We start from the raw sequence: 27064 nt of genomic DNA on the forward strand, positions 1-27064 counted from the left end.
GTAGATGTCTGGTGTGCCCCCTCCCTCTCTTGCTGCCCAGCCCCATCTCTGAGACACAGAGAGAGAGAGAGAGAGAGAGAGAGAGAGAGAGAGAGAGAGAGAGAGAGAGAAAGAGAGGGCGCTCCCCAGACATTAGACATCACTAGATGAAAACTATGTCTTTTCGTGGCTCCTCCCCTTCCTGGGCCCACTGCACCCTCCACCCTCAGTAATTCATCTCAAACTAGGCTTGTCTTTCAGCAGCTAGGACAGCTCATCTATCCAAAGAGTGACCCGAAAGTCTGCATGTCTTTTTGACCCAAGGAATGTCATGATGCAGTTTATTTCTGCCCTCCCTACTCAAGATGGTGGAAGTTTCCTCTGCTGTGGCACCAACACCTCTGGGGGAACGAGGCTCAAGTTAGCGCACAGATATCCACTGTGGTGGGCTCCTCCCGGGTGAAGCCGTCACCGAAACCCTCATCATCCACCAGCTCTGGCTTCTGGCAGCACATGGGACAAAGGCGGTTTCGAACAGCAGATGCCCGGAGCCACACGACAAGGTTCCAGCGTTCTCCTGTGCCCAGGGGCCGAGCCCCGTGCAGCTGGCCACCTCGGTGGAGGATACCCTGGCCCACCACATGGTCCACTTCCAGGGGCTCCGTCAGGGCTGCAGGTGCCTAAGGATGGTGCAGTTCAGGCTGGGGCACTCATGCCTGCCAGGGCCCCACCTGGGGGGTCTCACTCACCTGGAAGAGGCTCCCAAAGTATAGGGCACCCCCTGTGAAGGCCTTGCCCAGAGCCACATTAAGGGTAAGCTCAGCATTATCATAGTGGCAGCCCAGCTCCAGGTCCTGGCCCAGCGCGTACTTGACAACAAAGGCACGGTGGCTATCAAGGTGGCCCCCGCCACAGTCTGGGTACAGCAGAGCCATCAGCGGCTGCAGGAAGTGCTCCCGCAGCGGGGTCACCAGCGGGTCATCTAGGCCTAGCTCATGCATCAATACCTGCAAAGGATCCGCAAGAGTCAGCAGGGGAGACCTTGGCATCTTCACCACGTCCCCGCAAGCCTTGGTTGAAGATGTTGCTAAGGGCGAAAGCCGTTTGCTTTCATGGTAGCCTCTGGCAGGTAGCAGCTTGCCTGCAGCACCACAGGGGAGCCCCCCAACACTAACTGCCCTCACTCCCTGGGGTTCACAGGCAAAGCCTCACCCACCCCATGGTTGTTCATGGTGTTGGGCCTTCCCTTGGGCATGTCCGACTGCTCGAAATTCTCCAGCTCCTCCAGCAGGGCCCTGCAGAACTGGGCAGAGAACACCGGCACCCGGTAGATGCGTTTCTCCTCTGAAGAAGGGAGGCAGACAGTGGGCCAGGAGCCCTCATGAGCCAGCTTGTCACCTTACTGCCTCACAAGCCTGTTTCCTCTGGACAGTGACTTTTAATGCCCTGATCCTAGCTGGGTGACCAGTGAGTGAGTGAGTGAATGGGTGACTGGATGAATGACTAGATGAGGCGCCCTACTCCAGGCACACTGGCTGGTAGCTCCTATTTTTAGACCAGATCCAGCTCCTCCTGGCAGCGGTGGTGGTGGTGGTGGCGCACACCTTTAATCCCATCACTTGGGAGGCAGAGGCAGGAGGATCTCTGTGAGTTCCAGCCCAGTCTATACGGAGAAGCCCTATCTTGACACCTGCCCCCCAAAATAACCACCCAGCCTCCCATACCCAGGCACCTCAGGCTCCCTACCCCTGTGCTGGCTGGTGATGGAACCTCACCTGATACCGTCTCCAGCTGCTGGAGAAGGCCCTCAAGATGCGCACCCGGGGATGCACTATATTTAGCGGCAGCCACAAACTCGGGGGCCAGAGACGCATCCTGGGAGCAGAACACAGGGCAGTTGTGGGAAGTTAACCCCTACCAGACCAGCCTCCTCCTCCTCCTCAGTCAGCCCCCAAGCTCCCAGAGCGGCCTGGTACCTGCAGTGTGCTGTAGATGTCAGGCCTAGCTGGACGGTAGGAGCTGGCAATCAGAGCTTTCCTGGCAGCTGATTCCTGGCCCAGCCTGCGGCGGCGGCCCACCTCCTGCTCAAGCTGGGACCGCAAAGGCAGTTAGTTACACATCGGGGCCTCCCACCCCCAAAGCCATTGTACTGCGAAGAGACCGAAACCCAGGGGGACCAAAGTGGGGCCCAGGCTGGAAGGCAAGTCGCCCTATGCTTTGAACGTGCCAGGCTTCACTGCAGGTGTGAAGGTGTCCTGACAGTTAGAGGGGTGATAGCCCCGTCTGTCCAACTCAGCTTTTTCAGAAGGGGATGCTCTAAGACAATTTGGTCTTTCTCGGTCTCCCTCCTGGGCCAGGACATAGGAGTGGAAGCCGGAACAGGAAAGGAGAGCGAATAAGTCTTTTAGGGCCAAGGGACTCCAGAGAGAGGGCAGGCAGGGCTCGTTACCTCCTCCAAGAGTTGCTGGAAATCCTGGGAGCTGAGGCAGCCACGGCTCCGCAGGAGCTACAAGCAGAACCGCCAGTTAGCAGGACTATGCGATCCTAGACAAGTGAATAATCATGTCCCAGCCTCAGCGCCGCCGCCCCTGATGTCACGGGGATGAGACTGACAGGATCATCGAGAGATCTGTGAAAACGTTTATCCAGCGCATTCGGCACGCGTGTTCTCAGCTTACTAGGGAGCTGCCATGCTGCAGCAAGACGCGGTTTGCACCTCGGGCAAAGCAGGTCCCAGTGTCCGGGCCCCTCCTGCACTCGCTGTCGCCCACCCCCCACACGCCCCGGCCCCCCAGCCGCCGCGCCCCCCGCCCCCCCGCCGCTCACCTGGCCGTAGTCACGGCGCAGCTGCTGCTCGTCCCGGAAGCGCAGGTGCAGCCCGTAGCGCGCCACGTACAGGTTCTGCGTGCAGAAGCAGGCGCAGCGGCAGAACCTCCGCGGGGCGGCCGTCGCCATGGTGAAGTGGCACCGCAGGCTTCCGTAGCAGTACTTCCGCGTACGTCCCCGCTGAGGGCGTGGCGCCGGCAGCCAAGGGGCCGCTGGTACTTCTGAACTTCAGAGAAAAACGAAGACGGGCCAGGCGCCGGCTGTGCGGCTGAGCTCGGGTTTGGCATTCACTATCGGTCCCTGCTCGCTCCGTGTTGCTTCAGAACTTGTCTAGTCGAAAACGCTCTGGAACGTTCGGTGTCCAGTCGGCCGGCTTTCCAGTAGGATGCAGTGTGGGCGGGCGGGCGGGTGGGCGTGGTCTGTGGCGGCCACGCCCCTCTACCTGGTCACGTTCTAATACTTGTGTTTCCCTCTTCCAGGGTGCGAGGACTTCCCGAAGCCGGTCTGTAGAGCCGTGTCACTCAGGGATAACCGAGGTGCTAGAAAGGAGGAAGTTGTGTCGCCTCGAAATAACCCCTGAACCCTGCTCAGCTTGGAATGGGCATGAGAGTGGCAAAGCCTTTCCCTGAGATCAGCACCCACATTTTCAGCTGGCCCCCTTAGAGCAAGCATCACGCAAGGTACCAGTCTGTCATCGTGAAACTGAGGCTCAGTGGTGCCGTTTGGCCAGGCATCCAGTCAGGACCAGGATGGGATCTACCAAGCGTGTGACCTCTGAATTGGAGAACCCAGGGGCTCTTCTCTTTGGACTGCTTCGGTATGCTTTCGCTAATTCTGAATTCTGTCTCTGTGAATCTCGATGGGGGGTCACACAATAGATGCCAGCATGCATTGACACACTGGTACACCCTGTGTAGCCACGTCTTCACCTGCCATCCGTCTGTTCACACGTACTCGCGGGCAAACTCCACATCCAGAACCGTCTCCCACTGATGTCGTGTGCTCTCACATACACTCCCTCACATAGGCGTTCACCCACCTACGCCCACACCCCACAGGACAGCACATCCCAAGTTCATTTTTCTACAGCAAACCCAGCCCTGTCCTACGTGTGACTGTGACAGAAACTCTGCATCCCATGGGACAGAGGTATCCTTCACAGCCTGTGCCTGGGGGGGGGGGCGGCAGAGGGGGTAGGGAGGCCTGGCTTTTCCTATCCAGCTATGATCATCAGTATCTTTGGAGATCCAAGGTTCCAGCTACCTAGGTCCCCATGCCCTCCCTTGAACCATAGGGGACCATAGATAGCCTTTGGTCTCTGAGCAAAGCTCAGGACAGCCGGATTGGTTTGCACACTGGCTGCACAGGATCAGTGAGACTCTCCCCAGTATGAGTGTGCAAGGCATGCATGTGAGTGTGGGCCAATGTGTCTGTCGTGCTACAGACAAACTCCTGTTCTCCTTCAAGGGGCTCAGAAGGTAGGTAGCCCTGGCTGAGCATCTTCAAACTTCTGTGGTGTCCTGCACAGCTGCATCTCTGCACCCCAGTGAGTGATTCTCGGGCTTCCACACGCTGCTACCCTTGAGTACAGTCCCCATGGTGTGCTGACACCCAACCGTAAAATCCTTGTTGCTGCTTCATAACTGTCATTTTGCCACAGTTGTGAATTGCTGCTGTAAATATCTGTGTTTCCAGTGACCCCTTGTGAAAGGGTTGTTCCCTACCCCCCCCCCATGGGGTCGAGACCCACAGGTTGAGAACACTGCTCCAGCCTCTAGCTGGCTTCAGTGGTTTTTCTCTCCTTTGTGCAGCCCTCCTGTAAGACTTCTCTCACAGCCTGAGAGAGGTAAAGACTTGAACCCTGGGGCTCAGTGGCCCATCTAGAAGAAATGAGCTCCAGCACCTGTGAGAGACTCTGCCTCAAAAATGAAGGCAGGGAGGCATAAGGGAGACCCAACATGAACCTCTGACTTCCACACACATGCACGTATGCGCACAGGCGCCTGGACATGTCCAGAGAAGCACTGCATACCGTTAACAATGTTACCCATGTCCAGTTTAGTCTTTACAATTTCCATTCTTGACATAGGAAAGTGAATAACAGACGGGTCAGTTAGACTGGCCCATCCAGGGTCACAAAGCTTGTGAGTGGCAGGTATAGAACTGAGCTCAAGTCTGACACCCCAGAGATGTGCTTAAAGGGACAGCTCAGTCTCCAGCAGTGCATCTTCTGTCAGATGTGAGGTCACTGGGCCTCAGGGAACCCAACCTCTGCCTCTCTGCCCAGACAACAGGACTGTGAGGACCCACTTCCTCCACAGGGATCAGCTCCTTGGCCCACACCAACCTGCCAAGAAGGTGTTTAAAGTTTCACACTCGTCTCAAGTTCTCTGGAAGCCTCTGCCATCCAGAAAGAGACCCATTTGCTCATGTCAAAATTCATTATTGTCCTGCCTACCCACTACTCCCACCCCCCACCCCTGCAGGAGATCCAGGATGCACATCTCTCTGGATGGCCACCACACCCAGCTTACCTGTTTGAATCTCATTGTTTATAGGAGTTTGTAGGGTCAGTGGGGACCATTTATCCCTTAGATTGCCCCTCCCTCCAACACCACTCCTCCATGCAAACTGTGTCTCCTCCATCTCCCTGCCCAGCCCTGGCTCAGTCACTACAGAGAACAGCGACCGAAACCTCACAGGAAGCTCACGTGTATATGTCATGTGTACAGCGGTGCGGAACTGAGCTGTGTCTCCTGTGGCCCCCGCATACAAATACAATGAAGCTTCTATTATATGTGTGTCTGTAGGTGGGCGTGTCCACACGCATGCAGGTGCCCTCAGAGCCCAGAAGCACTGGATCCACAGGGAGGTGGAACTGCAAGTGGCTGAGAGCTGCCCGAATGTGGGTGCTGGGGACCAAACTCAGATCCTCTCTTATTTATTATTACCGTTGGGGGGGGGGGTGCCCATGCACACACCTGGGGGCCAAAGGACAGCTTTCTTTCTTTACATCTTGACACAGACTCTGGATCATTGGAGCGAGCACTTTGACGTGACACCCACCGTGCCCCTTGAGTGTATGCTCTGAAAGTCATAGGTTCCGCATTCAGATTCATCTTTGCATGTATGGATGCGCAACTGCTCTCCCACCGTTGCTGACAGGATCGCCTCGTCTCCGCCGCAGTCCTTCGGGTCTCTCCTCAAAGAGAATATGTCTCTGGGTTTATCTCTGAGCTCTCTGTTCTGTGTCATTGACACTTCTTCAGTGCCACCATGCCTCAATGACTGGAATCTTTATAGTAACATTTTAAAAGTTACTAACTTAAGATTATTTTAAGTCACTGGGTGGTGGTGGCGCACACCTTTAATCCCAGCACTCGGGAGGCAGAGGCAGGCGGATCGTTGTGAGTTCGAGGCCAGCCTGGTCTACAGGAGCGAGTCCAGGACAGTCAAGGCTACACAGAGAAACCCTGTCTCGGAAAAAAAAAAAGGATTATTTTAAGTCTACAAGTGTCTTGCCTGCATACAGATCTATGTACTGCATGCATGCAGTGCCCATGGAGGCCAGAAGAAGATATCAGATCCTCTGGAACTGGAGATACAGACAGGTGTGAGCTGCCATGTCGGTGCTGGGCATCGAACCCAGGACCTCTGGAAGAGCACCTCACGCTCCCAGCCAGTGAGCCATCTCTCCAGCCCCTTTTATTTATCCTTTGATAATTTCATACATATACACAATGCATTTTGATCATCTACCCCCAGCCCCCCAAGACACCCCAATACATTCCCCTCCACTCCTTCCTGTTCCTCTTTGTAACCCGCTGCAATAAGTCCGTGAGTTCATGGCCAGGACATGGCCAGGAGACAGCGCACACACGACAGACACTCCTCCCTGTCTATCCTCTTGCTCTCTTCCATGATGCTCCCGGAGCCTCGGTGAGGAGGTTGATAAGGATGTCCTACTTAGGGCTGAGCACTCAGTACTCATTTATTCCCAGCACTTGGACCAGTTATGAGTCTCTGCTGTTTACCGCAAAGACGGTGTCTCTGGGCAAGGCCAAGAGCAGCACTAATCTATGGATATAAGTGCAAATATCTAGAAGGCATTTTGGCATGCCATTCAGCAAAACAACACTAGGTTCCCCACGAGGGTCTGCACTTCCTGAGCCGTGTGGGCTTTGGGTGAGGTTTACAGTATGTGCTGGCTGACTTTTATGCCAACTTGACACAAGCTAGAGTCATCTGAGAGGAGGGAGCCTCAGCTGAGAAAATACCTCCATAAGATTGGGCCTGTAGGGGGCTGGAGAGATGGCTCAGAGGTTAAGAGCACTGACTGCTCTTCCAGGGGTCCTGAGTTCAATTTCTAACAACCACATGGTGACTCACAACCATCCATAATGAGATCTGGTGCCCTCTTCTGGCCTGCAGGTGTACCTGCAGGCAGAGAACTGTATACATAATAGTATATGAAAAGGCTTTTTTTTTTTTTTTTTAAAGAAAAAGATTGGGCCTGTAAGCGGGACATCGTGGCACAACCCTTTAATTCCAGTACTCAGGAGGTAGAGGCAGGAGGTTCTTCGTGAGTTTAAGGCCAGCCTGGTCTACAAAGTGAGTCTAGGACAGCCAAGGCTACACAGAGAAACCCTGTCTCGAAAAACCAAAAAAAGGGCCTGTAGGGCATTTTCTTATCTAGTGATTGGTGGTCCTGCACACTTTAAGAAATCAGGATGATGGGCTGGAGAGATGGCTCAGAGGTTAAGAGCACTGCTTCCTCTTCCAAAGGTTCAATTCCCAGCACCCACATGACAGGTCACAACTGTCTGTAACTCCAAGATCTGACACCCTCAGACCAACACACATAAAGTAAAATTAAAATAAATTTAGAAAAAGAAGTCAGGATGAGCAGGCCAGGAGGTATAAGCCAGCTGGTAGACAGCACACCTCCATGGCCTGTGCATCAGCTCCGGCTGCCAGGTCCCTGCCCTACTTGAGTCCCTTCCCTGACTCCCCTCGGTGATGAGCTGTGATCCGGGTGTGTACATGAAATAAACCCTTTCCTCCCCAATTTGCTTTTGAACATGGTGTTTATCAGAGCAATAAAAACCATAACCAAGACACACCACCAGGCATGAATTTCCTGGTGTGGATCATGTCGGCTGTCCCCAGAACAGTCATGCCATTACTGCACTGTTGAGTGCATCTTTGCCTGGCAGGTTGGTGGTGTGGCAGTCAGGGCTCACCACATGATAGTACCATTGATAGTTAGTATGCGGCCTACTAGTCTGTGTCTCTTAATTGGGAAATTGAGACCATTAGTATGCAGGGTTGATATTGGAAAGTGTGTCGCATGCCTTTAATGTGAGTTTGAGGCCAGCCTGGTCTTCAAAGCGAGCCCAAGGCTACACAGAGGAACCCTGTCTCAAAAAAAAAAAAAAAAAAAAAAAAAAAACCAAAAAATAAATAAATAAAACAAAAAACTAAAAAAATCCAACTGCCTCTGCCCTCTGAGTGTTGGGATGAAAGGCCCGTGTCACCACTGCCCCGTGTCACCACTGCCCGTGTCACCACTGCTCCGTTTTCCCGACCCGCGGGTCCAGTTATTTGGAGGGCGAGCGAGGAGGGTCGCGACCTGTGGATAAAGAATGGTTGAGAGAGAGACAGGGCTCAAGGAAACTTTGCTTGTCAAGAGCCGTTTATTGTAAGGGGGTATTCAAATTTAAAGTAAGCTTCAGGGAGGGCGGGGGCAGGAAGGAATGCAGTGGAAAGTTACAAAATCTTCTGGGCCAGGCCCCAAGGGCAGCAAATGGGGAGGGGGCGATTACTCAGAAGTCCCGATACACCGAATGTTCTCTTTCTCAAGGTCAGGCTGGATCTTCTGTGGTTGCCAGGCAGAATAATTATCTCAAGTATGCAGACAGCTGTGGCTTTCAGCCAGCAGGGCTTCTCAGCCAGCTGGGGCAGGTCAGGCAAGGTCCTATGGCTCCTAACACCCCGTGGTGTCACCACTGCCCCATGTCACCACTGCCCCATGTCACCACTGCCCCGTGTCGTCACCACTGCCCCGTGGTGTCACCACTGCCCCGTGTCACCACTGCCCCGCCCCTTATTATTATTTTATTTTTGTCCTTGTTAGATCGTTCCATTCCCTCTGCTCAGATACTCTCTCTTCTCCTTAACCTTTCTGCTGCTGAGACTTCCCACACAGTCCTCTCCCCCCCTCCCCCCGCCCGAACATTTCAAATTTTTAGCATTTCTCTGTTTGTTGAATTCTTCTTTCATACCATCTGTTGCCTCGTTGATTTCATTCATCTGCTTGTGTGTGACTTTGAACATCTTTATCATTATTTTGAGTTCTTTGTCTGGGATTTCATCTAACTCACTCTTGCTAGATGTCACTGCTCTAGGACTGGGTTTTTGTTTTGTTTTTTTCTTTTGAGGAGTTATATTGTCTTGGTGTTATCTGTTTCTTATATTACTGTGTAGGATTTACACAAATGATACCATTTCATTGCTTGCTTTATTTTATTTTTTATGCACTTTCATTTATTTTTTAATCAGCTATCTTCTTCCCATTGAAGTGTTTTCAGTGTTCAAGTGGGGCTTAGATATGGCAGTGTTGAGTATGTGGTTTAGAAAATAATTGCTCACTCCAGGAGCTCCGGGTGCCTGGTGTAAGCTCTATTTTTATTCCCCGAGTAGAATATTAATTCAGCTGTTTGATTTCCCACTAAGCAAATGTCACACTAGCCAGTTAATCACAGAGGCCTCTTTGATTTCAATAACTGTTGGAGGATAAACAACCAAGGACTGTGTGGAGTACTCTCCGATTTTAATTAATAAGATTAGGAGTGGGAAATAGGGTGGGTGATGGTAAAGATTAAATATTAAATAGACTTTGAAAAGAAATGAGATTGAGTTGGGTAAAGTAGCTAGAAGGGGAAAGTGATGGTCCCCAGATCCTAGAGATCGTTAAAGCTATGTACAGTTGTAATTCAGTTGCAAAATGATGAGGCTGGAGAGATGGCCCCACAGTTAAGGCACTGGCTGTTTTTCTACAAGATCCAGGTTTGGTTCCCAGCGCCCACGTGGTGGCTCACAACTGCCTGTAACTTCCAGGAGATCCACTGCCCTCTTCTGGACTCTACAGGCATCGGTCCTACAAGTGGTACACAGGCATACATGCAGCCAAAACACCCATACTCATAAATTAAAGAGTAAGGCTGGATATGGTGGTGCATACTTTTAATCCCTAAGTTTAAGGCCAGCCCCATCTACAGAGCAAGTGCTACAACAGCCAAGGCTACACAGAGAAACTCTGTCTCAACAAAACAAAACAACAACAACAAAAAAATTAATTAAAGAATTAAAGAGATGGAGCTGGAGAAATGGCTCAGCAGTTAAGAGCACTGGCTGTTCTTCCAAAGGTCCTGAGTTCAATTCCCAGCGATTACATGGTGGTTCATAATTGTCTATAATGAGATCTGGTGCTCTCTTCTGGTCTGCTGGTTCACATCCAAGCCAAATACCGTATAAATAATATTTTTTTGTTTTTGTTTTTTTGAGACAGGGTTTCTCTGTGTAGTCTTGGATGTCCTGGACTCAGTGTGTAGACCAGGCTGGCCTCGAACTCACAGCGATCCACCTGCCTCTGCCTCCCAAGTGCTGGGATTAAAGGCGTGCGCCACCACGCCTGGCCCAAATCAATCTTTAAAAAAAAGAGAAAAAAGACGGATCTGGAGTAAGAGCACTGACTGCTCTTGTAGAGAACTCAAGTTCTGTTTCCTGCACCCACATTGGGCAGTTCATAGCCACTGGCAACTTCAGCTCCAGAGGACCTAATACTCTCTTTCACCTCCTTGGGTACTGCACTTAGGCGCACGTGCGCGCGCGCGCACACACACACACACACACACACACACACACACACACACTTTTTTTTTTTAAGTAAAAAGAAGTAGAAATAACAATGAGAGATGGTGTAGAAATATGAGGGAAATGGATGAGGTGTGGCCTCTGTGAGCAAAGTCCTAACTAGCAGCGACAGGCAGGCAGGCAGAAGCAAAGCGTTTGGAGACATATGGGCAGAAGTAGAGACTGAACAAGAGAAAAGGCGCACATTAGACACACGTGGTGCAACTTGTGGCTCAGCTAGGATGACCTAAAGGGTGAGGCTTCCCTGTCCCCCCAGATCTTGTAGGTTCCACATGGTACCTTGTGGCAGGGGGATGTGGGAGGCCCTCGTCTCTGGGTTCGGGGGGCGGGGGAGTCAGGGAGGGGTTCTAAATCCTTTCTCGGTTCTCTGGGATTCCTGCCATCCCCAGTGCGAATCCCCATTCCAGCCAAGTTCAGTGAATTCGAGGAGCCCACACTTTAAAACTTTAAAACAATTTCATTCCCAGGGACGATAAACAAATGACATTAGCTTCTTGGTTGTTGTTTCAGTGGCTTGTTACTTGTTTTATTTTGTTATTTTGAGACAGGGGCTCATGTTGCCGAGGGTGGGTTTAAACTTACTGTATAGCCAAGGATGACCCATTTCTGCCTCCTTGAGTGCTGGGACTATAGGTGTCTGCCACCAGGCCTAGCTTTACAGCCTCATCCCTTCCTCTCTCTTTTCTCTATTGGGATGAGTCCACGTCACTCTAACGGAGGCCCAATGGGTTACTGTCAAGTCTTTGGGGATACCTAGTTTACATCTGTGCCTGGGGAGAAAAATCTATCCTAGAATAACCAACAAACGTGCCGAGTTTTTACCTTCTTGAACCAATTCCTATGTTGGAAAGTGATCACAGTGTTCCTCCACTTTAGAAAGTGTTTCCTTTTGTATGTATAAGTGTTTCTCCTGCATGTGTATCTGTGCACCACTTGTGTACGGGCCCAGGGAGGCCAGGACAAGCATCGCATACCCAGGAACTGGCATTACAGATGGTGGTGGGTGTGGGGAACAGTGTTGTTTTATAAACAAAATCCCAACCATTTGATTTTTACCAATGTAGACTTGAGCCAGATGCTAGAGTGAAAGCCTGCTAGCTCAGAGAGGCAGAGAACACAACCAAAACCCACAGGGCTTTATTTCCATCCTTGGGCAGGGCAGCGAGCGAGCAGGCTCTCACAGACAGGAGGGCCCCTACTCTCCTTGCCTGCGATGAGCGGGTTCACCATCACTGAGTCCCCACACGGGAACATCTTGGAGATACAGCGGTTCTTGCCCTTGCCTTGAAGCTAACTGCATTGAAGTCTGTTTACAGAAAGCTCTGTGTAAATGGTGTGTGCTAGGGCTGAGCCACACCACAACTAGAAACAGGTTCTTCAGTCCACACTCTCTTCAGATATCCTCTGACAGGACGGAGCCTGGCACCTCTGGAAGAGCACCAGTGCTCTTAGCCGCTGAGGGATGGTGTTTCCTTTTTAAATGACAACTTTATTGAGATATGCTTCATGTGTGGCAGATTTCACCAATTTAGAGGGAAAGCCAGTGAGGTTTGATTTTTTTTTTTTAATAGGTTTGATGAATTATGTGGCTGCTCTAGAACATCCATCACCCAAAAAAAGAAATGACCCATTAGCAGTGATTCACCTAGAGGTTCTGAGTCCAAGCTCACCCGAGTCTGTTTCCATAACTGCACTGGAGGTGGCTTTATGGCCTGGGGGGGCTAAGTGGAAAGGATGCTGAAAAGAGGCTCAGGGTTTTGCCAGTGTGGTGGCACACGCCTTTAATCCCAACACCCAGGAGGCAGAGGCAGGCAGGTCTCTGAGAATTTGAGACAACTTGGTCTACAGAGTGTGTGTTCCAGGTCAGCCAGGGCTGTTACACAGAGATACCCTGCCTGAAAAATCAAACAGCAGCAAAAAGAAAGAAAGAAGGAAAAAAAAAAAGAGGTTCTTGGTGCAACCACAAAGTAGGCTACATCTCATGGAAATGGGCACGGGTTTTGGAAACCTACCCTTGGCTGAGAGAAAAAGCTATACTGAGTCATGGCCTATTAAAGGCTGGAGAAGTTGCCATCTTAGGAGGCGGGGCAAAGCCCCTGTGTAGATATGCAGCACATGGCGAAACCCACATCACTTTCCCAACTTTTTATCGCATTATTACTTACCTTTTGTCTGTCTTTATGTGTGTGTGTGTGTGTGTAAATGTGTGATTTCCTGTATATGCATGTGCATATCTATGTGTGTGCAAATCTGTGTGTGCAAGCACATATACACAGGATGACAATTTGATGCAGTCAGTTTCTCCCACAACCGTGAGTCCCAAGGACTGAACTGAGCCTCAGGCTTGGAAAGCACCTGCTGAGTGGCCTCCATGCCCAGGCAGTTGTTGCTGAAACCTTTTGGTGCCGTTAGGTGCATCAAGGTTTCCCACCTTTCCTGGACATGATTCAGCCCTGCTCCCATCAGTCTTTACTGTGTGCCGCTTCTGTGAGCCACTGTTCCTGGAGAGATGTAAACAGAGGTCAGCTCAAATGTCAACTCGCCCAGATAGGGGACCAAAGCACAGATACCACCAAAGTCCAACTTGGTGAAACAATGAGTGTAAAAGTAATTTTTATTCGCCTGATTTAATTGTCATCTCTGAAGCTTACTGCCTCTGTTCTGCTAAGCTAGGCCTAATCCATACAATCTAATCTAATCTAATGTAATCTGAATGTTTTCAGCCTCTGAGATTTACTGCTGAATAAGATCACCTTCTTTCTGAGCTCATTTTTTGTTTTTGTTTTGGGTTTTTTTTTTTTGTTTGTTTGTTTGGTTTTTCTTTTTAAATCTTTACTTATTTGTTATTATGTACACAGTATTCTGCCTGCCTGCATGTTCATTTGCATGCCAGAAGAGGGCACCAGATCACATTATAGATGGTTGTGAGCCACCATGTGGTTGCTGGGAATTGAACTCAGGATCTCTGGAGAAACAGTCAGTGCCCTTAACCTCTGCGCCATATCTCCAGCCCCGGTTTTTTTGGTTTTTCGAGTAAGTTTCTCTCTGTAGCCTTGGCTGCCCTGGAACTCACTCTAGACCAGGATGGCCTCAAACTCACACGATCTGCCTGCCTCTGCCTCCCAAGTGCTGGGATTAAAGGCATATACCACCACTACTCAGCTTTTTCTGAGCTCTCACTAGCTGTTTGAACTCAGCTGTTCTGGTTCAAACTCCTCTCCAAGGTGACTGATTCAAACTGGCTTCTCTCGGCTTCTGACTCAATTGCTCTGCTTGGCCTCATATTAACTTTGGCAATCTGTTCTAATCTTCTGGCTCCTTCTCACTCGCTGGCTCGTTCTGTCTTCACCTGTGTCCAGTTTGTTCTCTCTTCAACCTTTCTCTGTAAAGCTGCCCCCTCTGCCACTCTCTGTGCTGCTCCTTTAAGTAGCTTCCCTTTCCTCTCTCTTCTCCTGAGAGTTGGGAATATCCTATTCTGTCAAATCTTTCTTTGATTCATAACTTTGTCTGCCACTTATTTAATTAGACATCACTTTCAAACATGGGTGTGCTTCCTTCTAAAACTAGTTTTACCTTCATTGTTTGGAATTAAAGGCGTGGACCACTTTCCTTACCTGAAATTTGTTCTATAACAGACTGGCCTTGAACTCAAGAGATCTGCTGGCCTCTGTCTCCTTGGATTAAAGGTATATGCACCACCAACCAGTGTGTCTGAATTCCAGCCAGATCACACAGACCTAGAAGGTCTTCGGATGTGATCTCTTGCCAGAGAAGCCATGTTCTGAATTAAAACTTCTCTACCAGTAAGTATTGTTGGGGGATATTTATAAGAGCAGAAATGACTCAAAAGAAAGCTGCATCACTTAAACCCACCCAAACATGGGTGACAGCTCATTACACAGCCTGTAGGCAGCTCAGCAGGTTGGAGTGTCCTTTGCAGGCAGCTCTGCTGAACTCATCCTCTTCTAGACAGCTCAACTTGTCTGAGAGCAACTCTCAGCAGTCTTTACTGCTTATATGCTGTTGGAGTGCGGCCGGTCAGAGCTTAGTATATTTGGTCAGTTTCAGGAACTTCCTTAGCACTTTGAGTTGTTTCCTTCCTGAGCTTACCTGCAAGATGGAATGTTTCAGCGTCCATTAGAACAACCTGCTGTGTCAGCTTCCTGTAAACACCCTGTGTCTTGAAGAGCTTCTCCATTTGATGGAAATTTTTTGTTTGTTTCTGTTTTTCAAGAGGGAGTTTCTCTATGTAGCCTTGGCTGTCCTAGACTCGCTTTGTAGACCAGGCTAGCCTTAAACTCATAGTGCTCCGCCTGCCTCTGCATCCCAAGTGCTGGGATTAAAGACGTGTGCCACCACGCCCAGCCTATTGATGGAAAATTTAAAACTGGAGGAAACTGCTTGGGCTATCTTGGCAGGCCTTGCCACATTGGACTCTCACAGTTCTGCAATGCTTATCACACAGTACTCAGTACTTCTTGCACAGTATTGCAGTGCCTATCCCACTTTCTCTCCTGTGCTTGATGTCACACAGAGAACAGGATGTGGACCTACCTGAGTCACTCAAGCCTGTAGGACGACCCACTCCAGACACTCTTCAGATACATGTATCCACTTGCACTTGCTTTTAACACAAGCAGACAATTGTTCAACGTCACCCATTGGACGTAGGTGGTGGTCTCGTCCTCTGTGTAAGCAACATGTGTGTGCTCCCTGCCTGCTCCCCAGTGTTCTGCTGAGGGACTGCTGTCTAATGATCAGCTCAGTTCCCTATGGATGGCTTTTCGGTTATTTCCCATACCTTCGCAATCATAGCTGTTTGACAACTGGATCTTAGCTCCCTTTCAGGAATCTACCAGTAGAACACATTCCTACTGGATCCCCCAAAAGAAGCCCAAAACAAAACAAACAACCCCACCCAAAAGAACAACTTCCAAATTCCCCTCCCAGGAAACTGTCTCATGGGACCAGCAGAGGCCATTTTCAATTCAGAGAGCAGCTGAAGTCTCTACTTGCAGATAGCAGATAAGCGGGCGTGGAAAGATCTCTTTGAACCCACGCATCCAACCACTCAGACCCATTCTATTCCTGGAATAGTCAGGCTAGTTCCTACCCAAAGCCAATATACTTGCAATCCTGATCCTAGAATGCACCTCCATTCTCCTATGGCTTAGTCCTTCTCCTTTTTCCTAGAGGCCTTCCCAGTTAAGGTTGTCCCAAGCCTATCACTGGGGTTTATTTTATTCTGCTTTGTTTTTTTCAGCATTCACAGGAGCTCGGGGCCTCATGCTGGTTAAGTAAGCAAGTGCCATGCTGCTGAGCTGTATCCCCAGCAAGGTGTGCTTACTGCACTTTTTGCTACCTGACACTTTTTCTCATATTTTCTAGGGAGTTCCCTGTCTCCTTTGCTCTGTCTTGCACACGGCAGTCTTTTTAGCACAGTTCATGTTCTCATTAGGGCTCCTGTTCACTGTGATAAAACATGACCAAAAGCTACTTGAGGAAGAGGGTTTATTTCAGCTTACAGCTCAGTGTCCATCATGAAGGGAAGTCAGGGCAGGAACCCGGAAGCAGGAACCGAAGCAGAGGCCATGAAGGATGCTGCTTACTGCCTTGTTTGTTCTCCCTGGCTTGCTCAGCTTGCTTTGTTGCAGCACTATAAATCACGTGGCATTGCCCACAGTAGGGCACATGATAACCTCCCACATCAGTCATTAGTCAAGAAAATGCCCCGTAGGCGTGCCTGGAGGCCAATCTAAAGGAGTCATATTCTCAACTGACATTCCCAGATGACTGCAATATATGTCAAGTTTACAAAACTAACCAGCACAGTCCATAAATTCCCTTATTCCCCACAGAATGTGTTCCCTTCTACTATGTACAATAACTTCTAACATATGTTATCTGGTGCCATCACTAGACTGTACTCCCGGAAGGGCAGAGATCTTGATTGGGTCCATCTTTATTTTTCTTTGAGAGACAGAGTCTTTGTTGCCCAAGCTGGTCCTGAACTTCTCAGCTAAAATGATCCTCTCTTCTCAGCTTCCCCAGAACCTGGGACTACAGATGCATAAAGCTATGGCCAGTTCTCAAATGCTTGGGATGGCAGAGGGTGCAGTTAGTGCCCAACACAGACTTGTTGGATGGATAGTAAAAGAATGAGGCTGATAACCCCGCCACATCCTCCAGGGCTGGCAGGCTGTGTGCCCTGTGTGTGTACTGAGGGCTTCAGGTGCAGAGCATCTAGCACTTAGCACCTCGGGCCAGGTGGAAGCTGGTTTTCTTGAAGGTGCTCAGGCTGTGAGCTCAGGCCCCGCCCCTTGGAGGCCCCGCCCCGGAGACGCCTACAGCCACAGAAACCCCACCCCATTCTGGAGACTCCGCCCACCCTAGCCTCCCATGGTGACCCACCCACTTCTAAATATCTTCCCACCCTGGATGTCCCGCCTATGTTTCCTGACGCTCCACCTCACCAGGGAGGTCCCTCCAGTGTTCTGCTCCGGAAGCTCCACCCCATCCTGGGAGGCTTTGTTCCGCCCCCCACACCGCCCATTCCCAGGATGTCCCGCCCACTTCTCTGAGGCTCCGCCCCACTAGGGAGGCTCTCTCAGCCCATTTCTCCTGAGGCCCTGTTCTGAAGACTCCGCCCCCACCCTTTCCCTTGGAAGACTCCCTTCTCTATTTTCCCCGAGGCCCCTCCCTACCCAGGATATCCCGCCCACTTTCCTTGAGGCTCCGCCCATCCAGGAGGGCTTGCCAACTTGTCTCAGAGGCCCCGCCCCGCCCAGGATGTTCCGCCCACTTCCCTGAGACTCCGCCCCCGGCGCCGCCCGCCTGTCAGCGGCGGCGGGGCTGGGCTCCGACCTTGTAGCGGCGCGGCGCCGGCAGCGTGCGGAGCAGAGCGCTGCGCGGGTTCGGTGAGAGGCGGGATCCTGCGCCCTTGCGTCCGGGCCTCGGCGTGTCCCTCCCCCTCCACGGCTCACCTGGTGACAGGTGGCAGGTAAGGGCCGCCCCCAGCTCTGTGGAGCTCGCTGCGGGAATTCGGCCGGTTTTTGACCCTTCTGAGACGCTGTCTGTAGGACCTGATGAGGTGCGTTTGGAGGAGACCCTGGAGGCCTGTGGCCCAGCATGAAGCCGACTGTGACCTCTGAGGGCTGCGAGCGCCAGGCCTGGCCTCGGCCAAGCCTTCCCTGCCGGCAAGCGGGCCTTTGCGGTCCCAGGGGCACCTCCTCGCTGGCCTGAGTTAATTGAGATAGCTGTGAGTGTGTTGACGCTGCCCTCCGCCACACCCCTAGAGAGGGGTGGCCTCCATGCCCCTGCTGCAAATGGCGTGGGGACAGGTATTAGGACCCTCTTGGTTTGCCACCAGGTTCCCTGAGGCCACCTGGCGTCGCCCGACGAGTGCCAGTCACAGCAGTGGGATGTGATGGGCCCAGCAAGGGCGGGAGTCAGGACGGAGCCATGTGGACCCAGCTTGGGTGTGCCCTGGTCTCCAGAGACCCCCAAAGCAACAAGGACAGTCAGTGCCTCTCCGGGGGCTGGGCCCTCGGAGTGACAAGCCTGCAAAGTGAGGGGTGAATGGGAGCCACTTGAAACAGGACCTTCCCCTGCAGTTCCTAATTAGCCTGGGCGCACCTTTCCTCCTCCAGCGGAGGGTAAAGTCTGGGGGTTCCCTCCAGCTGTAATGGGTATGGTGGCAGTGAGCCTCCCAGGGCACTGGGTCACAGAGCTGGCAGGTACAGGCACCAGGGAACCCAAGATGGGTAGCTGTTCTGCTTGTAATGATAGTTACGTCTCTCCTGGCTGTTCCTGCTTACCCTGTCTACAACTGACAGCTGGAGGTACTCCAGGCAGGCATCTCTTCTACAGGGAAGAAAAAGCTGGCTCTTCCCCCCACCCCACCCCCCGGCCCTGGGTGTAGTTAAGGGAAAGTTCTTACATAGCACCAGCAAGGTCCCGAGTTCTACCCCCAACACCAAAACAAACCACAACCCAGTGGGCCTGGAATCATTTGCCAGGCCTGTGCCAGGCCTTAGCATTTGGGTCAAGTCAACTTGCCCCGTCTTCCTGGACCCTATTGCCCCCCAACCCCCACCCACTCCCTCACCCCACCCCACCCCCACCCTGACCCCTGAGCAAAGCCTGCTGTGCCTCTCTCTAGCCACCGTCTTCTCTCTTGGGCCATGCACATCACCTGTGTGCCCACACTTTGTCCTCCAATTCCACCTAGCTGTTCGTCCCCAGAGTCCGGGCAGATGGAGGAGATGGAGGAGAGGCATGTGGTTCCCAGCAGCCTCCCTTCGTGATTGTGCCCTTCTCCACTTCAAGTTGCTTAGTAGCTTCTTTAACATGAGCACCTGCCACCCTGCCCTGCCCTGCCCTGCCCTGCCCTGCCCTGAGTTGAAGTCAGTTCCCTGGAAGCTTGGAGTGGGAGGGGACAGCTCCTGGGAAGCAGGGGACCTAGGTACTATGGGTGCTCTGCCTTGGATGACCCCTAGATAGGTCTCTCTACATCCTTTCCCAGGCTTCATTTTTGCCACCTGCAAAAGTGCTTCAGCTAGCCTGTGATGTTAACATCTGGAGTGTTCTTTCCAGTGGACATGGGCACTCGGGGCTCCTAGGTGTGGGCAGCTGGCTACTTGGACTGTTTGGGTTTCAGGAAGGGATCTCCCATGACTGACAAACAGAAGAGGGGGGCTGGTTAGCACCCAGCCTGCAGGCCAGCTCCCCATATCTGGCTGATCTTCCTGTCTCACTCCTGAGCCTTGGCCCCTTCCTAGGGGCCATGGACCCTTGGTGCCCACCCAACAAGGCAGCAGCTGGCTGCCTGGCAGGCCTAGTGAAGCTAGCACTTGCTTGGCAGGAGGCCTGAGGTGGCGCTAGGCCAGGAGCTTCCCTTCTTGGGCTCCGAGTGGAGCTCACCCACTCACGCTCCCTGAGGCGTCTGCATTGCAGCAGACTGAGCCCGGGAGGTGCGTTGGCAGCTCGGACCCAGCAGCGCTGGAGGAAGGCTGGGGACAGGGAGCCTGCCTGTCTTGGTCCCTCCCTCTGCCGTGACCCCAGTTGGCCCCGGCTCCCTTTGGAAAGGTAGATGCTGAGTAATCAAGCCATAGCTCTGACACACACTCAAATCTGCCTGGCAGTGCTGGAGTGACCAAAAAAGAAACCCCAAAACCCTGAGGCTTGGGCCCCCCCACCTCAGACCCTTCCTTAGCAGGCATCAGGGAGCATGCCCAGCTGGAAGAGACTGCTATCAAGTACAGAGGTGTGAAACACAGACAGACTTTGGAGCTTTGCTTAGTTGTGTGACCTAGGGCATGTCACTTGAGCTCTCTGTGCCTCGGGTGTCTAAACTGTAAAATTAGGATATATTTCATGGGAGTCTTACAGCAATGTATGTAAACCACTTAGCAGTGTCTTGGTCATGCTCCCATCGAGAATACAGTCTCTTACTGTCGCCACCTCTGCTGCTTGACTGAGCCCCCAGTGATGCCAACTATTTTTCTTAAAGAAACGCATCCTGTCAGTGTTGGTTGACTGACTCTTTGCCTTCCACCAGCTGTGTGGTCTTGAGCAAATTCTTCTGGGCCTCACTTTGGCCATTGGCTACATGAAAATGACGACAGTGCAAACCTCACAGAGCCATCTTGAGGATAGCCTTAGCACGGAAAGCAGGTGGTGTGGGGCTTCGCTCATTCCCTAAGTGTGCGGTGCAGTTATTAGGCACCTGCTGAATGTCAAGCGTGAAGTGTGCACAGACAGAGGACCCTGATGCTGGGGCCCTTCACACAGGGCCTCCTTTGGTTTGGGCCCGGTTGGCTGAGTGATCCAAGCAGGTGAGTTTGTCTTCCTGTGCCTCGGTTTCCCCAGCAGCAAATGGAGATGCAGACAAACTGACGTCGTGTAAAAGGTTAGATGACCCTATGGCTCAACATCAGCCCCCATGGTGTGGCCACCAGAGCAACAGGGAAAAGGGGTCCCTCAGGTTGGATCATCTCTTGTCACTCAGCGCCTCCCTGTCCATGGAGGGCTCACAGCATAGCCTGTTTTACTAACAGGGCACCATTGCTTCCTAAACCTAACCAAACTACACCCCCCCCCCCCCCCCGGCTGCTAGGTCCACACTTAGTGTCCCTAGTGAGTCCCCAGGGGCCTCGTGTGGGAGGAGCTTCAGTGAAGTGGACAGCAAAATCCAGGGGAAAAAAAAGGTCTAGGACTAGGCATGAGGGCGAACCTAGGCTGGCTGAAAAGATTCTGGAAACTTCCATGCAGACACAAAGGTCTCTGGGTTGCCATGGAACCTGAGAGAGTGAAAGATGAGTTGAGATACGCCGTGCACAGCTGCTATCAGTCCCAGTTAGTGTGCGCCAGGTGTGCCAGGCCTGATACCTGCTCCCTGAACTTCATCACCCCCCTGTGCAAATGAACAGTGAAGGCTCCAGTGGCCATCTGTGAGCTCTGCAAATCTCAGCTCCACCCTCCTCACGGTGACAAAGTGAGGTGACCCCCACTGCCCTCTCTCCCATTGCGTGAACCCCCCTTGCCTTCCTCAACTACAAGGGGTACACTCTTGCCTCAGAGCTCTGGCCCTCTGTTCCACCTGTCCAAAATGCTTCCCCCACCCTATGTCCTTGGGGCAGATTCTTTCCTCTCTGTCCCTGTCTCTCTCTCTGTCTATGTCTCTCTGTGTACTGAGCATCAAACCCAAGGCCTCATATAGGTAGGCACTCTTACCCCTAAGTTGATCCTAACTCTCTTCACTTTTAAATTTTGACACCGGGTCTCACTAAATTGCCCAGACTAGCCCTGAACTTGCCAGCCTTCTGTCTCAGCTTCCCTAGTGGCTGGAGTTACAGGCCTGAGCCACCAAGCCTAGCTCCCTCAACTCTTCTGAGTTTGCTCAAGTGTCACCTGTTAACCCCTCTTTCTCTGTTACAGGCCTTATTCTTAGCATTCAAGACCAGTCATTTCTTTCTTTTGTTGAAGATTTATTTTTATTTTATGTGTATAAGCATTTTGCCTACATCTGTGTGTGTGCACCACATGCATTCAGTGTCCATGGAAGATGTTGGAGCCCCTGGAATTGGTGTTATACATGGTTGTTAGTTATCATGTGGGTGCTGGGAATTGAACCTGGGTCCTGTGGAAGTTAACCACTGAACCATTTCTCCAGCCCTATCAGAACCTTTTTAAAATCTCCCTCCTATACAGCCAGGTCACTTTCACAAGGGCAGGGATCTATGTGATTCGTGGTCATTGTCTTTTGTTTCTCTTTGTTGTCTGGTGGCGGTGGTGTGTGGGCATGTGTGTCTGTGTAAGCCCAAGTGTGTCCATGTGTGCATTCATGCGTGTGTCAGTGCATGTCCACACATGTGCTTCAGAGGTTGATGTCAGCTATCTTCTCCATTACTCCCCACCTTTTGAAAAAACAATATTTTTATTTTTGAGTGTGTGTGCCTGCGTTAGTTTATGTGCACCACATGTGTGCAGGGGCCTGTGGAGTCCAGAGGGCATCAGAGCCTGTGGAGCTGGAGTTACAGGTGGCTCTGTGCCACCTAATGCAGGTGCTGGGCCTTCTGCAAGCGCGACAGCCAACAACTGCTCCTAATAATGCGCCACCCCTCTAGCCCCCACCTTACGTTTTGAGCCTGGGTCTCTCACTCAGCTTGGAGCTCATCAATTCTAACTGGTCAGTGAACTCCAGGATCCACCTGATTCTAACCCCACCCCACCCCACCCCACCCCACCCTGGGAATCACAGAAGACCACGCTCTGTCTGGATTTACCTCAGACCCTCATGTTTACACAGCAAGTGCTCTGCCCACTGAGCCATCTCCCTAAACACACGAGCATGCGCGCGCGTGTGTGTGTGTGTGTGTGTGTGTGTGTGTGTGTGTGTGTGTGTGTGTATGTGTGTGTGTTCTGTCTCACTCTCTCTGTAACACAGGCTAAACTCAGACTCCATGCAGTCCTCCTACTTCTGCTTCTGGAATGGAGTGTGGGGATTAGAGGCCTAAACCTGGCTCAGTTTTTGCTCCTTGCTAAATCCCAAACACAAGAGTCAGGCCTACAACAGATGCTAAGTAAACATGCCTTGCATGAGAAGAACCTCCAACATCCCAGGAGATAGCTGTGATGACCAGACTCTCTCAGGGTCACGCAGCCCTAGGAACACCTTTGAACCTCTTGGCCTGATGCAGTCTGTTGCCCCACAGGTGTGGCCTTGCCCAGCAGTCAGTGATGGCCTTGCCCCGGTGAGCTAAAGCCTGCCCCCATCACCCGCCTGCCACCAGCCAGCAGGATGCGGCTGTGGAAGGCGGTGGTAGTGACGCTGGCCTTCGTGAGCATGGACGTTGGTGTGACCACGGCCATCTATGCCTTCAGCCACCTGGACCGCAGCCTGCTAGAGGACATTCGACACTTTAACATCTTCGACTCGGTGCTGGACCTCTGGGCTGCCTGCCTGTATCGCAGCTGCCTGCTGCTGGGGGCTACCATCGGTGTGGCCAAGAACAGCGCTCTGGGGCCAAGGCGCCTGCGGGCCTCATGGTTCGTCATCACACTTGTGTGCCTCTTTGTGGGCATCTACGCCATGGCCAAGCTGCTGCTGTTCTCGGAGGTGCGCAGGCCCATCAGGGACCCGTGGTTCTGGGCGCTATTCGTGTGGACCTACATCTCGCTGGCCGCCTCCTTCCTGCTGTGGGGGCTGTTAGCCACTGTGCGGCAGGATGCTGAGGCCCTGGAGCCTGGGAACGAGGGCTTCCACGGGGAGGGTGGGGCCCCTGCTGAGCAGGCGTCGGGGGCCACACTACAGAAGCTGCTGTCCTACACCAAGCCGGATGTGGCCTTCCTAGTAGCTGCCTCCTTCTTCCTCATCGTAGCGGCTCTGGGTAAGTGGGGTCATGGGTCTTGGCCCACACTGAGCCCTGGTCTCCAGGGATGCACGCAGCAGCCTCTTTCCTCTCAAACGTGCAGCCGTTTACTTATGATCTACACCTCCCAGAGACCCAGAAGGAATGGGTAATGATGTCTTACCTTGCCATCTCAGCACCTGAGAGACTGAGGCAGGAGGGTTTGTGAGAGTTTGTGGTCATTGTGGGCAAAGAGTAGGACTCTGTCTCAAAAACACAAAGAAAAGGAAAGAAAATCTGGAAAGGCTGTGACGTGTGCGTTTAGCTAATTCCTCCCCGATTGCCCTCACCCAGGGCTAGCCACAGAAGGCTATAGACTTGCCTGTGGGCAGGAGGCCCATCTATTCCCCATCACATGTGTATATGTGTGTCCTTGTATGTACACAGAGGCCAGGGGTCAGTATGAGAATCCTCTTCATACTTGCTTCCGAGACAGGGCCTCTCACTGAACCTAGACCCCACCAGTTGGCTAGAGGAGCTGACTCTGCCTCCCCAGCAGTGGGGTTACAGCCGCATGCTGCAGTGCCCTAGTCTCTCTCTCTGATGCTTCCCACTGTAGCTCTGAGCACAGGGCCTGAGCTACTCCCCACCTTGTGCACACTTTGGTTTCTTGTCTTTTTTTCCCTTAGGGTCTTCTGCGTGGTCCCCCAACAGGACCTCATTACTTTTCTCGGCTGCCTGGGATTCCCTGTGTATCTGTAGCATTGGTGTTTTTTCCCAGCTGTCTCCTGTTGTATGAACTTGCCTCATGTGACTGGATGGAGCTGAAGGGCGAAGTGTGTCTTGGTCTGAGGTTGAACTGCCTGGTGCCGTTGGGCCGGTCCTCTCCGCAGAGTGGGCAGGAAGGTGGCTTTGCACGGGTGGCAGAGCCTGGGGTCTCACTGAGCTGTGTGACCTGGCCTAAGTCTGTCAACCTTTCTAAACCTTGCTTCCCTCTTCTGGGGAATGGCAAGCATAGAACTTGGTACATCATGGTAGGCTCCCGGGAATTCACAGGGACAGAACCTGGGGGCAGCCATGAAGCCAGGGTGTTCCCAAAGGCCAGTGCACCTGAGCTGACAGGTGCCCCCGTCCGCTCCCCCCCCCCACAGTTTCTTCCTTTAGTCTCTGTGTGATTATCAGCCAGTTACTCAGCTTGTTTGTTGGTCTCTGCATCTGTAAAGTAGGGCTCACAGTCCCCGCTTTAGTCAGCCGTGTGTTGCTGTGACAGAGCCCCCAGGACAACAGCTTGAGAGGAGGAAGGGTTAGCTTGGCCCACAGAGTCCGGTTCCAGCTGTGGTTGTCTGGCTCCATGAGTTTGGGGCCTATAGTGAGGCAGAGCATCACAGAGGACCCCTACTTCAGAGTGAGCCGAAAGCAGAGGGGCTGATTGATGAAAGGGGGGAGTGAGGAGGTGGGGAGAGGAAGGCCCCAGGATGGGAGCAATCCTCCATCACACAGGCTTCTGAGGGGATGTCAAATTCAAACCATAACAGTCCCCACGGTGTTGGGAGACAGGGAGCTAAGAAGATAGAATGCCTCAGACAAATCCTAGCACATGGGGAGCATGCTGGCCTTGAGTGGCTCTGAGCTCCAGGCTGACCCTTTCAGTTTAACCAGCTTCTCCTGCACGTGCCTCAAAGCCCTGGGTCTTTTCTTGGGCAGCCATCTTGGATTCTTCTGACTGGCCTTTCTATGACCTTCAGCCATTGTGTTGGTGATATTGCCAGGTCCGACTCACTCGGGGTCCTGATCCCTGGAACCAGTTGTCAGTCCATGACTTTGTGCCTGTGGTGGCTCTGTGCTGCTGCGGCATGCCCAGGGGGTACAGACGCTTTACAGTGCCACTGAGTTCAGGCAGCCCTCGAGGTTATGTCAGGCCAAGGGCTCAGGCTGAGTGAGGCCCGGTAGCACTGATGCTCCGCAAGCCAAGCCTCAGTTTCTCAGCCTGCAATGAGCACTATGCTTGTGAGAGCTAAGTGAGACCAGAGGGCACCCGACGCTGGTGCAGACTGAATCAGGCACCTGGAACATGTGTCTATTCAGTCCACAAGCGCTCATCCTGTGATGACCCTTTTCTTTCCGCTCCTGACCTAAATGCAGAAAAGCCACCAGCCATACACACACACACACACACACAAACACACACACACACACACACACACACACACACACACACACACTTTATCTTTTTGAGACAGGGTCTCACTATATAACCCTTTCTGTCCTAGAACTCTCTCTGTAGACCAGGCTGTCTTTAAACTCACAAAGATAGAGATCCGCCTGCCTCTGCCTCTTGAAGTGCTGAGATTAAGGTGTCCCTGGGCATCAGCATTATCCCTGTCTCTGTCTCTCTTTGGTAGTTTTTCAGGGCAGGGTTTCTCTGTGTAGTCTTGGCTGTCCTGGACTCACTTTGTAGAGCAGGCAGACCTTGAACTCAAAGAGATCCACCTGCCTCTGCCTCCCGAGTGCTGGGATCAAAGGTGTGCGCCACTATACCTGGCTAAATGTTTATTTTCTGTGACAGAGTCTCTCTACATAGCCCTGGCTGTCCTAGAAGGATTTATTTTTTAAAATCACATTTTATATTTATTTATTTTGGGGGAGGCATGCCTGGTGAGTGGAGCTCAGAGGAGCTTAGGGGCGTCAGGTCTCTCCTTCCACCTCGTAGGTCCTAGAGAACCTCGGCCAACAGGCCTTCCCCAGCTCCGGTTCTTTTCTGTTTTCCATTTTATTTTCCTTTGTGCACATGTGTATGTGGCACCTATATGGCTGTATGTGGGTCAGAAGTCGATGTCAGGTGTCTTCCTCAGCCACCCTCCACACCATCTTTTGAGATAGGGTCTCTCACTGAACCTGGAGCTCACTAAAGCAGCTGGCAGGCCAGGGAGCTCCCAGGATCAGCCTGTCTCTGCCACCCAGTGCTGGAGTTACAGGCACAAGCCACCATGCTCAGCTGTTCACGTGAGTGCCGGGGGTCTGAGCGCATGCTCGGCTGGCAAGCACTTTACCAATTCATTAGCTCCTGTTTACTGGTTGTTTTCTTTTTCAGACAGGCCCTTATGTAACCCAGGCTGGCCTTGAACTCCAGATCTCTCTGCCTCCACCTTCCAAGTGAGCTAGCTATAGGCATGTGCTATATCATAGCTGGCTTGTTTTTGCTATTTGAGACAGGGTCTTAAATCACTGAGGCTGACCCTCCACTTCAAATCCTCCTGCCTCAGCTCCCAAGCACTGTACTCCAGGATTTTTTTCGTCGAGTTTCTTGGCATCTCAACAGTATAGAAATGTGGGCAAATGGTGTAGCTGCTGAGAGCTCCAGTCTCCTCCTTTGTGGAAAAAAGCCATTTCCACAAATAGCAAGAACAAAAACACCAAACCCGTAAGAACACCAGGTGACATTTGGGACTTGAAGGAGATAAGAGAACAGATGT

The 27064-nt window shown here is 52.1% G+C and overlaps 2 protein-coding genes across 6 annotated transcripts in view; one reads left to right on the forward strand and one right to left on the reverse strand.

The window, feature by feature from the left end:
• Positions 1–371: 371 nt before the first annotated feature.
• Positions 372–3029, reverse strand: Ogfod2 (2-oxoglutarate and iron dependent oxygenase domain containing 2). 3 transcript variants are annotated; one of them, XM_051161478.1, is made up of 7 exons: positions 2806–2969; positions 2429–2485; positions 1956–2069; positions 1755–1854; positions 1196–1323; positions 729–986; positions 372–659 (listed from the first exon to the last, which is right to left on the reverse strand). In XM_051161478.1, exons 1-7 carry the CDS (start codon positions 2932–2934, stop codon positions 396–398), a joined length of 1050 nt encoding a protein of 349 aa, XP_051017435.1. In that variant the 5' UTR covers positions 2935–2969; the 3' UTR covers positions 372–395. The 3 variants fall into 3 exon arrangements, with proteins under 3 accessions (XP_051017435.1, XP_051017437.1, XP_051017436.1); XM_051161479.1 differs by lacking the exon at positions 372–659 and having other exon boundaries at positions 725–895; positions 2806–3029; XM_051161480.1 differs by lacking the exons at positions 1196–1323; positions 1956–2069; positions 2429–2485; positions 2806–2969 and having other exon boundaries at positions 1755–1853.
• Positions 3030–3474: 445 nt separating this feature from the next.
• Positions 3475–27064, forward strand: part of Abcb9 (ATP binding cassette subfamily B member 9) — a 49189-nt gene continuing 25599 nt past the window's right edge. For 2 of the 3 annotated variants that reach the window (XM_051161472.1, XM_051161470.1), the window contains exons 1-2: positions 17593–17740; positions 22956–23630. In XM_051161472.1, coding sequence (XP_051017429.1) covers positions 23042–23630 — 589 coding nt within the window. In that variant the 5' untranslated portion in view covers positions 17593–17740; positions 22956–23041. Of the gene's footprint in view, positions 3623–17592; positions 17741–22955; positions 23631–27064 lie in introns of those variants that run through there. The other variant, XM_051161469.1, reaches the window with a different exon arrangement.

Source organism: Acomys russatus, chromosome 19, assembly GCF_903995435.1.
Source record: "Acomys russatus chromosome 19, mAcoRus1.1, whole genome shotgun sequence".
Classification (NCBI taxonomy): Eukaryota; Metazoa; Chordata; class Mammalia; order Rodentia; family Muridae; genus Acomys; species Acomys russatus.

Coding starts and splice junctions, on each gene's coding strand:
- Ogfod2 (XM_051161478.1), bottom strand. CDS start 2,934: ATGGCGACGGCCGCCCCGCGGAGGTTCTGCCGCTGCGCCTGCTTCTGC. Junction 2,070..2,428: donor TCCAGCAACTCTTGGAGGAG/GTAACGAGCCCT, acceptor TTGCGGTCCCAG/CTTGAGCAGGAGGTGGGCCG. Junction 1,855..1,955: donor ACATCTACAGCACACTGCAG/GTACCAGGCCGC, acceptor TTCTGCTCCCAG/GATGCGTCTCTGGCCCCCGA.